Genomic DNA, 11,882 nt, shown 5'->3' with positions numbered 1-11,882 from the left:
TACTTCCAAAAAGTTGTTCATGTTCTCAATTTTTTAAGTTTAACGTTATATTCGTTCGGTAGACTTCGGTACACACGTGTACCGAACCGAAGGGCCCGTACCGAATAATTTCGGGTATGTGTATGTGTTACACCCCTAGTATTAACTAATAACTTTTTGATATATTTTTTTAATAGCTTAAAAGTGAATATTTTTTGCTTATTTTTCACATGATCTCAGTCATTTTTTCACATTGAATTTCCAATTTTTTATTCTTTTTCTATATTTAAAATGGTATATTTCAAACATACATTTATCTTTTTAAATGCCTTTGTGATGTGCTGCAACCCAAGTTCTTCTCTGGGACAATTACTATTACTACTACTATACTGTCGGTAATTTTTCAGTTTATTTAGAAAATATTTAACCTAATTTTGGGATATTTTTCAGATGCCAATAATTGTTCCGTTACAGTTTGAAAACATGTTTGGGGATATTTCTTATCTATTTAAAAGGGTATTTTTCACTTATATATATATATATATTTCAGATAATCTAAATAATTTTTCACTTTTATTTTCCGCCATCGACTTATTTTTCACATATTGTGCCTATATTTTTAGAATACTGAACTAAAATATTTGAAATTGAAAAAGGCAGTAAAAAGTAACATTACATTATTTAAAAAAAAAAAAATTATATATTGTTAAAAATTATATTTGCTAAAAATGTCTGTAGAATAGTTGTAATATATATAATACAAATAATGAAAAATGTCTCAAAATGTGACATTTAAAGTTAAAACAGACGCTGAGACTTCGGGTTTCTGCAGGTTTCTGCTAGGTTATGAACTCACAGCATCTTGTCTGCAGAGCTTCTCCATGTCGGAGATGTTTTTGGTCATCGTGGAGACAAGGCGCTCATTAACAGTAACCAGGAAGTCTGGTTCAGATCTCGTCTTCATCAGCGCCTCCAGCTCTGACCGGAAACAAAAACATCTCTTATTGTTATATAATCCTGAAATGAGATAACTGAACAAATTCAATATATATAATGCCCTCAGCGTTACCTTGTTCCCAGGTGAGGGTAAGGGGGTGAGTCCTGAGGAGGGGGCAGCGGGTGAGGCAGGACGAGAGGGGAAGGTCAGCGGGGGAGGAGAGCACGAGGAGGGGGAGGAGCCTCCAGCCCGCCCTCTGCAGCCGCTCAGCATCCCCATTTCCCAGCCGCGGGTCGGACAGCAAACGCACCGCCTCCGTCAGCACCGGCAGCCTGCAGCAGAGGAGCTCAGACTTACAGAGGGCAGCGAACACACCATTCATAGGACAGAGGAAAAATATTTATTCAACCCTTGTCTCCTAACTCGAACACAATTTTTTCTATGAGTTAAAGATACATTCTGAGAGAAAATTCAAAGTCTGAGAAAAAAGTCAATATACGAGAAAAAAGTCCAAAACCGGGAAAAAAGTCCAAATATGAGAACAAATTCAAAATATGAGAAAAAATAAAAAAATTGGAAAAACATGAAATATTGAGAAAAATATGTGTGTGTGTAGTTCACTGACCAGGCCTCAGCATGGGACACTTGTCTTCTGAGCAGCAGGGACACTAAATTGGTCACCACGTCCTCAGGTTCCAACACATCCAGCAGCACCTTGACAGAAAAAACGTCAGATCTCTGGCGCTATATATATTAAATCAATATATAAATGTATTATAAACCCCCCTCACCTCGAGGACTTTGATGGCAGCGGCGGCGACCGTCGGCTCGTCGTCCTGCAGACTCTCCATCACAACGTCTCTGAGGAACGCTGCATTCAGATTCTGCTGCTAAATACAAACACATCGGGAAAGAAAGGGTTATTATTTTTAACAGAAAAAGCAAAATATCTGCAAAAAAAAAAGTATATATTACAACAAAAAAAAGAAAAAGTATTACGAGAAAAAAGTTTAAATATATACACACATTATATATTTATACCTTAAAAAAAAGAAGTATTTAAATAGACAGACAGAAGATTTCAAAGACTTGTAATAGGTAACATACAAATATTTTAAGGAAAACATGTCAGATCACTTTGAGATAGAATTAGAACATTTTGAAAATATTTTGTCAGAATTATTGGGAAAAAAAATTTAAAATAAGAATTTCACATTTAAATTGGGTCGATCTGAAGATGTGATATCTTCAATGAAACGGAGGTAAATATAGATACAGAGACTGTGTTTTGTTGTCTGCAGTGATGCTAACTGTCTGAGCTGTGTCCTAACAGGAAGTGAAACATGGTTACCTGGTAGGTGATAGCGTCCTTCAGGTGAGTCAGAGCGGAGACTCGGACAACCGGCTGAGGGTGTTTGAGGCTGAGCAGCAGAGACGTGTCTGAGTCGCCCAAGATCTGCAGAAAGGAATCGGGTATTAGTTATTATTATTATTATAACGATAAATTAAATACTAATACTGTTTATTATCCCCCATCAGCAGGAATCATTTAGATATTTATTATTATTATTATTATTAGTATTATTATTATTATATGAGAAGTGGCATTAATAATTACTTCACAGTAGAGGTTGGAATCACCAGGCTCCCCACGATACGATACTATCGCGATACTTAAGCCACGATGCGATAGTATTGCGATTCTACGATATGCTAAGTATTACGATACGATATATTGCGATGTTGCAAATCACATGGGTCATATCCATGTCCGTCTTCCCTTCCTGGTTAAAAAATGTATTTGCAATTGTAATATTTTATGGAAATAACCCAATGTGCATTCTTTGAACCTGAAAAGGAGATGGCATTGTATTTGTTACTTTTATTGCAATTGTATACATGTCTTAACTAGCGATGGGAACGATTAATCGAATATTCGAAATGATTCAGGTATTCGAATATGAGTTATGAATATATTTCTTTGGAGGGATGTCTAAGTTGATTACATAATATCAAATGGAATAATTCAATGTATACGCCAGTGCCATAGCTAATCGTGTTTGGTCTAAAGGTGTGTTTTGCTCCGCTCGCCGGTCCCTCACAGCAGGTGCTGCTCGCTCTCTCTCTCTCGCGCGCGCCCAGTTATACTTCACTCGCGTTTATGTCCAAATCCATCAGATCTAGCTAGATCTAGCTAATGATATGGCTGCTGCCTCTCCCTACACGCAGATCACGCAGACTCAAACCTCATCTTATGCCCACATTCCAGCTGTCTTCTCTACAGCTGGCCTGATTGTGAATCGCCTCCGCCTCTCCCCTGAGCATGTAGACATGCTCATATTCTTAAAGAAGAATGAGTATTGAACAGCTGCATTCTGTGCATAGGCCCTGTTATAGGTTGTGATCTCTGTTTTAATAGGGATGCGTTACCCTAACCTGTTATGTCGTTCGTGTATGATCCCTCTTTCATTTAAAAACCAAGTTACGATTTAAGCATGAAAGCTGTAGGCATATAGCTGTCAACTGTTCAAACTGTGATCACCAGTTCAATACATTTGACAAATTCGACTTGGTTTCTATACTTATTTGAATATGTATTTATTTATTTTTTGAAAAAGATTTTCTCAATTTTTTTATTTGTTTTTTAGAGGATATGTATATTTCGGTTAACTGTTTTTTTGGGGGTTGAATATTCGAATATACATTTGCTTTCAAATTCCCATCCCTAGTCTTAACGTAACTTCCTGTTTTATATAGACATGCTTTTATTTTGAAGGCGACTTTGCGTTATTAGCAGGAAGTTACTGTTCCCAAAGCAAAAACTTGACAGAGAAAAAGAACTGAGATAAAGTACAGATATTAACGGAGATATCAACATTTAAATACAGCGATATCAAAAGATAAAGTGTACATTTAAGTGTTAGCACTAGAGTTGTCACGATACCAACATTTTGGTTTCGATACCAAGTCAAGAATTGCGATTCCGATTCTGATTTCATGATCAATAAAAGTGTAGTTTATCTGTTAAGTGTTTTGGTCTCAACATGGTCTCTTCTTTATACTTGAGTTTGTGATTTCTTTGATAGTTAACTATATATGTTATTAACATGTAATAGTAGAGTAATATAAATAATTATTGACAAAATGTACATTGCAAATGTTAGCCATATTAGACAGTTATCATTGCCATTAATTGCCTCGTCAAACTACGAAACCGTTTGTTTGTCACAAAATAAATTAAACTTGTTTGACTTAGATTTGAGGCCATGGGCTTGAGCATGATGTAATTATGTTATCTATCACATTCGCTAACCTGTCTGTCTTTAAATTCTTTAAACAGCTCTGGATGCCGGTCGGCGAGGTGCTTAGCCAAGTTTAATGTGTTGGCTCCCTTGGTTTGCAGGGATCTAAAACAGGCCTCGTGGTGTCCGTAGGCTTACCCTCACTGTCAGAGATATGGCTCAAATACATCAAGATTTCGCTTCTGGCGTCTTTTTTGTCAACAAGCCGAGGCGCAGCGGCAGTTGCACTCCCACTTGCAGCCATGCTTCTCGTTTTCTCACATGCTCTGGCAGCTAGCGCGTGCACGAGAGAGGGGAGGGACTTAGAGCGTGCTGGAGAGGGGCGGGACTGCAGGCACACCTGCAGTGCAGGGAGTGGAAGCAGAGCGCTGAACACACAAGGCTCACAGCGCTTTCCCCCGTCATTCTTAAAGTACCGATACTAATGAAACTGAGGAATCGTAACGTTTTTAACGGCAGGGTATCGCGGTACCTTTCAAGTATCGGTACACCGTGCAACACTAGTTAGCACCGCCGAAGAGGCACAAGATTAGTGTCAACTGTAATATAAACATGTGGTTTGTGTCTTAATTCGTTAATATACTGTATTATAACTTTGCTAACTATTTGAAGTTCACTTGTTTAATGATTTTCTAAAGTAATGCTCATATGGATGTAGCTTAAATGTATTTGTTGTTTTGTCTCTTTGTGTAGCTCTTACGTTGTTTTTTTGAGTTTTCAATACATTTGAAATCATCAGTCAAGTGTACGACCATCTTTCGGAGGGATATGCTACAGTTTATATAATAAAATATCGATACTTGGCATCCGTGTATCAATACAACATCGCCACGCAAAGTATCGCGATACTATGCGGTATCGATTCTTTCCCCCACCCTTACTACACAGTGAGGAACGACTACTGTTCATCATCCCTCTTTCTGCAGGACTACTTTAGATATTATTTATTATTATAATAAGAGAGGTGACATTAATAATTACTACACAGTGAGGAACGACTACTGTTCATCATCCCTCTTTCTGCAGGACTACTTTAGATATTATTTATTATTATAATAAGAGAGGTGACATTAATAATTACTACACAGTGAGGAACGACTACTGTTCATCATCCCTTTTCTGCAGGACTACTTTAGATATTATTTATTATTATAATAAGAGAGGTGACATTAATAATTACTACACAGTGAGGAACGACTACTGTTCATCATCCCTCTTTCTGCAGGACTACTTTAGATATTATTTATTATTATAATAAGAGAGGTGACATTAATAATTACTACACAGTGAGGAACGACTACTGTTCATCATCCCTCTTTCTGCAGGACTACTTTAGATATTATTTATTATTATAATAAGAGAGGTGACATTAATAATTACTACACCGTGAGGAACGACTACTGTTCATCATCCCTCTTTCTGCAGGACTACTTTAGATATTATTTATTATTATAATAAGAGAGGTGACATTAATAATTACTACACCGTGAGGAACGACTACTGTTCATCATCCCTCTTTCTGCAGGACTACTTTAGATATTATTTATTATTATTATATCTTAAGTGAAACTACTAAATACTACACAGTGAAGTATTAATACTTCAGGGTTACCTGGTACTTCCCGCAGCTCATGGACAGAGACAGGAAGCGGTGGAAGAGACGTTTCTGATCACTGCTGTCGACGCTGGTCACATGACCTGCCAGGATGCCGTCCAGAGCCACACAGAACCTGAGGGGGGGGGGATATGGTGGGAGTTATAGACAAATATTTAGAGAAAATTACAAAATAAAGGCATGTTTTGAAATGAAAGTCTGAATATTTTAAAGTGAAAACGGAGGAATATTTTTGCAGAGTTTTAAATTATATATGTTAAAGGAAAACTATTGTAAATATGTTAGAAAAGTTGGAATATAACAAGATAAAAGGATTTTATTTTTATTATTTCTATTTCACCATTCTGAACAATTAAGAAAAAAAAACTAGAAATATATTTAGACCCTCCAGAAAAACGCGGGCTAAATTCCTTTATTATGCGGGCTAAATTCCTTGATTATGCGGGCTAAATTCCTTGATTATGCGGGCTAAATTCCTTGACTATGCGGGCTAAATTCCTTGATTATGCGGGCTAAATTCCTTGATTATGCGGGCTAAATTCCTTGATTATGCGGGCTAAATTCCTTGATTATGCGGGCTAAATTCCTTGATTATGCGGGCTAAATTCCTTTATTATGCGGGCTAAATTCCTTGATTATGCGGGCTAAAATCCTTGATTATGCGGGCTAAATTCCTTTATTATGCGGGCTAAAATCCTTGATTATGCGGGCTAAATTCCTTGATTATACGGGCTAAAATCCTTGATTATGCGGGCTAAAATCCTTGATTATGCGGGCTAAATTCCTTTATTATGCGGGCTAAATTCCTTTATTATGCGGGCTAAATTCCTTGATTATGCGGGCTAAATTCCTTGATTATGCGGGCTAAATTCCTTGATTATGCGGGCTAAATTCCTTGATTATGCGGGCTAAATTCCTTTATTATGCGGGCTAAAATTCTTTATTATGCGGGCTAAAATCCTTTATTATGCGATTAAACATGCGGGGTTTTTATGTGATTTTATGCGGTGAAATTGTGGGAAGTTGCAAAATATGCGGGAAAAAATAATTAAAAAAAATTAAAATATTGGGCTGTCTTATTTATTCTCTCTCACACACAACCTGCCACTAACGTTAAACCCCTTTACTATTCAATTAAACACATTCAATGTTTATTTAATGTAAAAGCAATTGGGCTATTTTACACACACACACACACACACACACACACACACACACACACACACACACACACACACACACACACACACACACACACACACACACACACACACACACACACACACACACACACACACACACACACACACACACACACACACACACACACACACACACACACACACACACACACACACACACACACACACACACACACACACACACACACACACACACACACACACACACACACACACACACACACACACACACACACACACACACACACACACACACACACACCTCATTCTGTTTTCATTTACTCGTTCGTTATCTGCAGCTTCAATCTTGTAGGCTACTCACTTCGTTTCTTGTAGCCCTCTAAAGGGTTTTGGAGGTTGATGCCTCGGTGAACGTGAGTTGTTTGGCTTTCTTGTCCGCAGCAGCAGAAAGCAGCGAATGTTTGAATGAATCAAAGTGGGTCGTCACGTCGATGTTCTCTTATACTCCAACACACAGTAGCACGGGGTGCAGAATAGTTTCCCCCCACTTTTTGCCTGGTCTTTAGTAGAAATGTTCGTCGGTAAATGAGATGGATTAGATTTTTTCATCTTGGTGTTTTCTCTATCGTGTGAGCTCCAAACGTTCACTCTAGACAGTGTTGTTTACATTCTGTGATGCGCGAGCTGATGACGTCACGTCAAGACAAGTTCACTTTTTTTTTTTTTTACTTAAAAATGCGGGGATTATGCGGCCTTTTAAAAATCTGCGCCATTTTGCTGATTATGCGGTCAATTCTGCGATCGCAGAATCACGTTTTTCTGGAGGGTCTCTATATTGAAGAAAAATAGAATTATTAAAGTTGGAATATTAAAATAAAAAAGTGGAAATATTTTAACGTTTAAAGGTTTGGTGCTACTCCCAACTATAAAATAAATTTCCTGCTGAAAATGCGTGTGAATGCTGTAAACTGCGCAAATTCGTTGCTGAACTTAGCTGAAAATGCAGAAAAAGCTGAAAATGTCAATTGCTGAATGGTGACTGTAGCTGCTTTTAGCTAAAAAGCCTCGTAAGTATCTTGCTGAACTTAGTGGAAAGATGCAGAAAAGTGAAATTATTTGAATTAAAATTGTTGAAGCTCAAACGGCACTGTTGGAAATCTTGAAAGTGAATTGTAAAACTGCCAGAGTAGGAAAAATAGTGATGAAGCTTAATATTTAAAAGAAAAGTTTAAAAGGTATAAATAACTAAATGTTTAGCCTCAATGCCCTGAAATAGCTGAATTATTTAATAGTTGAATGATTTCTCTAGCTGAAAGTAGGCTGAAGGAGTTAGATATCAAATGTACGTAGTAGTTAACTGTAAGTACAAGTAGAAGTAGCAGTTGTAGTAATAGTAGCAGAAGTAGTAGCTGTATGAGTAGTTGTGGTGTTAGTAGTATTGTAAGTAGTAAAAATCATTAAAAAAAATTGCACGTCCTGCGATGTGACTATTGTGCATGCGCATATCGCTGCCCCTGCTCTAAGTGATGACGTCAAGCACTCTAGCCCTGAAGAGTCCTTCCCATAGACAACCATTATAAAATCGAAAACGGCCTAAAAATGTACCAAAACTTAAACTGTGATAAGTCAGAAACTGTAAAAATATATAAAAAATCTGAATACAAGTTTAATAGCTGAACGTCTTGTGACCGTTTTAAAGTTGCAATGAAGTCTCTAGCTGAAAGTATGTGGAGTAGCATCAACACGGTGAAGCTAAACGAGGATATTAAGGTTCCTCCCATTGAGTTACATGTTAACAAAAATAGTTTAAAAAGTATATAAATCATGTCAAGTGTCCTATCATGTGCTGAAAAGGCTGAATATTTTGATATTTGAATGGTTCCTGTAGCTGAAAGTAAGCGGAAGTTATTGGACGCCAAAAAACGTACTTAAGAACTGAAGAATAAAGATTTGAAGAACAATAGTGAATGCTGTGGAACAACGACTTCTGTTTGTGCCTCCACTGACGGGGAAACACTGAACAAACCTTCTACCTGTTCAAAGCTCCACCAGTAAAATAATAAAGGTGCAGACTGACCGGGACTCAAACAGGCGGATCAGAGGCTGCAGCGTCAGGTCCATGGAGGACAGAGTCTCTGCAGAGACGTCTCTCTGACTCAGGTACTCTTCCAGCAGCAGCCTGCAGGAGACAGAAACACATCACTTGTGTTTGTACTGGTGTTACTGGGATGTGATGTGTGTGGTTTATCTCAGAGTTTATTCAGGTGGTTTTATATGGAGTTTACCGAGCCACGGTTTGGTCCAGGCCGTTGATCAGAGGGAGGTTCTGTAGAATATTCTCCAACACAGAGAGCTCTGCCTGAGACTCACCTGAGAGACACAGGTAAACACACAGAGAGACACAGGTTAACACAGGTAAACACACTTAGAGACACATGTAAACACACAGAGAGACACACTTAAGAGACACATGTAAATACACAGAGAGACACAGGTTAACACAGGTAAACACACAGGTAAACACACTTAGAGACACATGTAAACACACAGAGAGACACACTTAGAGACACATGTAAATACACAGAGAGACACACTTAGAGACACATGTAAATACACAGAGAGACACAGGTTAACACAGGTAAACACACAGGTAAACACACTTAGAGACACATGTAAACACACAGAGAGACACAGGTAAACACACAGGTAAACACACTTAGAGACACATGTAAACACACAGAGAGACACACTTAGAGACACATGTAAATACACAGAGAGACACACTTAGAGACACATGTAAATACACAGAGAGACACAGGTAAACACACAGGTAAACACACTTAGAGACACATGTAAACACACAGAGAGACACACTTAAGAGACACATGTAAATACACAGAGAGACACAGGTTAACACAGGTAAACACACAGGTAAACACACTTAGAGACACATGTAAACACACAGAGAGACACACTTAGAGACACATGTAAATACACAGAGAGACACACTTAGAGACACATGTAAATACACAGAGAGACACAGGTTAACACAGGTAAACACACAGGTAAACACACTTAGAGACACATGTAAACACACAGAGAGACACACTTAGAGACACATGTAAATACACAGAGAGACACAGGTTAACACAGGTAAACACACAGGTAAACACACTTAGAGACACATGTAAACACACAGAGAGACACACTTAGAGACACATGTAAATACACAGAGAGACACAGGTAAACACACAGGTAAACACACTTAGAGACACATGTAAACACACAGAGAGACACACTTAGAGACACATGTAAATACACAGAGAGACACAGGTTAACACAGGTAAACACACTTAGAGACACATGTAAACACACAGAGAGACACACTTAGAGACACATGTAAATACACAGAGAGACACAGGTTAACACAGGTAAACACACTTAGAGACACATGTAAACACACAGAGAGACACACTTAGAGACACATGTAAATACACAGAGAGACACAGGTTAACACAGGTAAACACACAGGTAAACACACTTAGAGACACATGTAAACACACAGAGAGACACACTTAGAGACACATGTAAATACACAGAGAGACACAGGTTAACACAGGTAAACACACTTAGAGACACATGTAAACACACAGAGAGACACACTTAGAGACACATGTAAATACACAGAGAGACACACTTAGAGACACATGTAAATACACAGAGAGACTAGGCCTGTCACGATAATTAATTTTGTTGGACGATACATTTTTCTGGAAATTATTGCGATAAACGATAATATTGTCGGCACCGTTTTAAGACCATTTTAGACATAATGATAATATATAATAATAATTCAAGTACATCCTTTCAAACATAACTTGTTATTGAACATTCAACATTGCAAATGAAATGTGAAATAATATTAAAATATTTCAATTATATATAATAAATAAAACAAATTAATTAAATTATAATAAATTAATTAAATCACACACAACCAAAACAATAAATTAAATAGGGTCAGGCTGGAAAACAGAGCTCTCTCTCTCATATATATATATATATATATATATTAGGGCCGGGACTCAATTAAAAAAATTAATCTAATTAATTACAGGCTTTGTAATGAATTAATCGCATTTTTAATCACATATAAATATTTGACCTGAGAACAATGAGAAGCAATTTTTTTCACATGGATTTCAGTATACCATTGAATAATGACTGAATACATAAGCTTAAGCAACACAAACATTGTTTATTTTTTTCAAGGTGGTACACTGGCCATAAAGTGTAGCAATAGCATATTTAGGAATATAGTACATTTCAGAGATTCAGGTAGCCTATAGGTAGGTAGACCTTCTGTAAACTATAACACTTTGTTTTTGAAGTAAAACACAATACTTTCAAGTACATTCAGAACATTGGAAACCCTGACTATTAGAAAACATCTCTCTGTTGCTTCAGAGGCCATAACAGACTTTGTTGATTTACCAACAGTTGATTTAAAAAATCTAATACATTTCAGTCCAACTCTCTCAATAACCTTGGCCAAAACAATAAACAGTTCAACATAAAGTGCCAGTTGCACCAACAACGTAATAAATAGTTCAACATAAAGTGTACCATTTAAAATAAAATAAAAAAGTGCCAGTGATTGACCTCAATCCCTCCTATTCTTCCAATATCCTGATGAAAAATAAAATCTCTCTGTTGCATAGGCCACTGTTTGATCAACGCGAATTGGGTGTGGGTCCTTGTACTCCGAGTCGGGCTAACGTCCACGCTAGCTTCCACGCTAGCTAGCTACAAACAAAGAGTCGATATTTTTCGAAAACCATTTAGTGCTTCACATAAAATATACAACGGCTGTGTCCTGGTATATA

The 11,882-nt window shown here is 37.4% G+C and overlaps 1 protein-coding gene across 2 annotated transcripts in view; it reads right to left on the bottom strand.

Moving 5' to 3' along the window:
- heatr1 (HEAT repeat containing 1) overlaps window positions 1–11,882 on the bottom strand; it is a 70,755-nt gene that overhangs the window by 45,033 nt on the left and 13,840 nt on the right. Inside the window, exons 9-16 of one of the 2 annotated variants that reach the window (XM_079667770.1) lie at window positions 9,282–9,366; window positions 9,074–9,175; window positions 5,831–5,948; window positions 2,268–2,372; window positions 1,708–1,806; window positions 1,542–1,630; window positions 1,049–1,248; window positions 836–957 (exon numbers count right to left, since the gene is read on the bottom strand). In XM_079667770.1, the coding sequence (XP_079523896.1) occupies window positions 836–957; window positions 1,049–1,248; window positions 1,542–1,630; window positions 1,708–1,806; window positions 2,268–2,372; window positions 5,831–5,948; window positions 9,074–9,175; window positions 9,282–9,366 (920 nt within the window). The remainder of the gene's footprint in view (window positions 1–835; window positions 958–1,048; window positions 1,249–1,541; window positions 1,631–1,707; window positions 1,807–2,267; window positions 2,373–5,830; window positions 5,949–9,073; window positions 9,176–9,281; window positions 9,367–11,882) is intronic. The other variant, XM_079667771.1, reaches the window with a different exon arrangement.

Source organism: Notothenia rossii, assembly GCF_949606895.1.
Source record: "Notothenia rossii genome assembly, chromosome: 3".
Lineage (NCBI taxonomy): Eukaryota > Metazoa > Chordata > Actinopteri > Perciformes > Nototheniidae > Notothenia > Notothenia rossii.
This window is presented reverse-complemented; position numbering and strand designations above follow the sequence as displayed.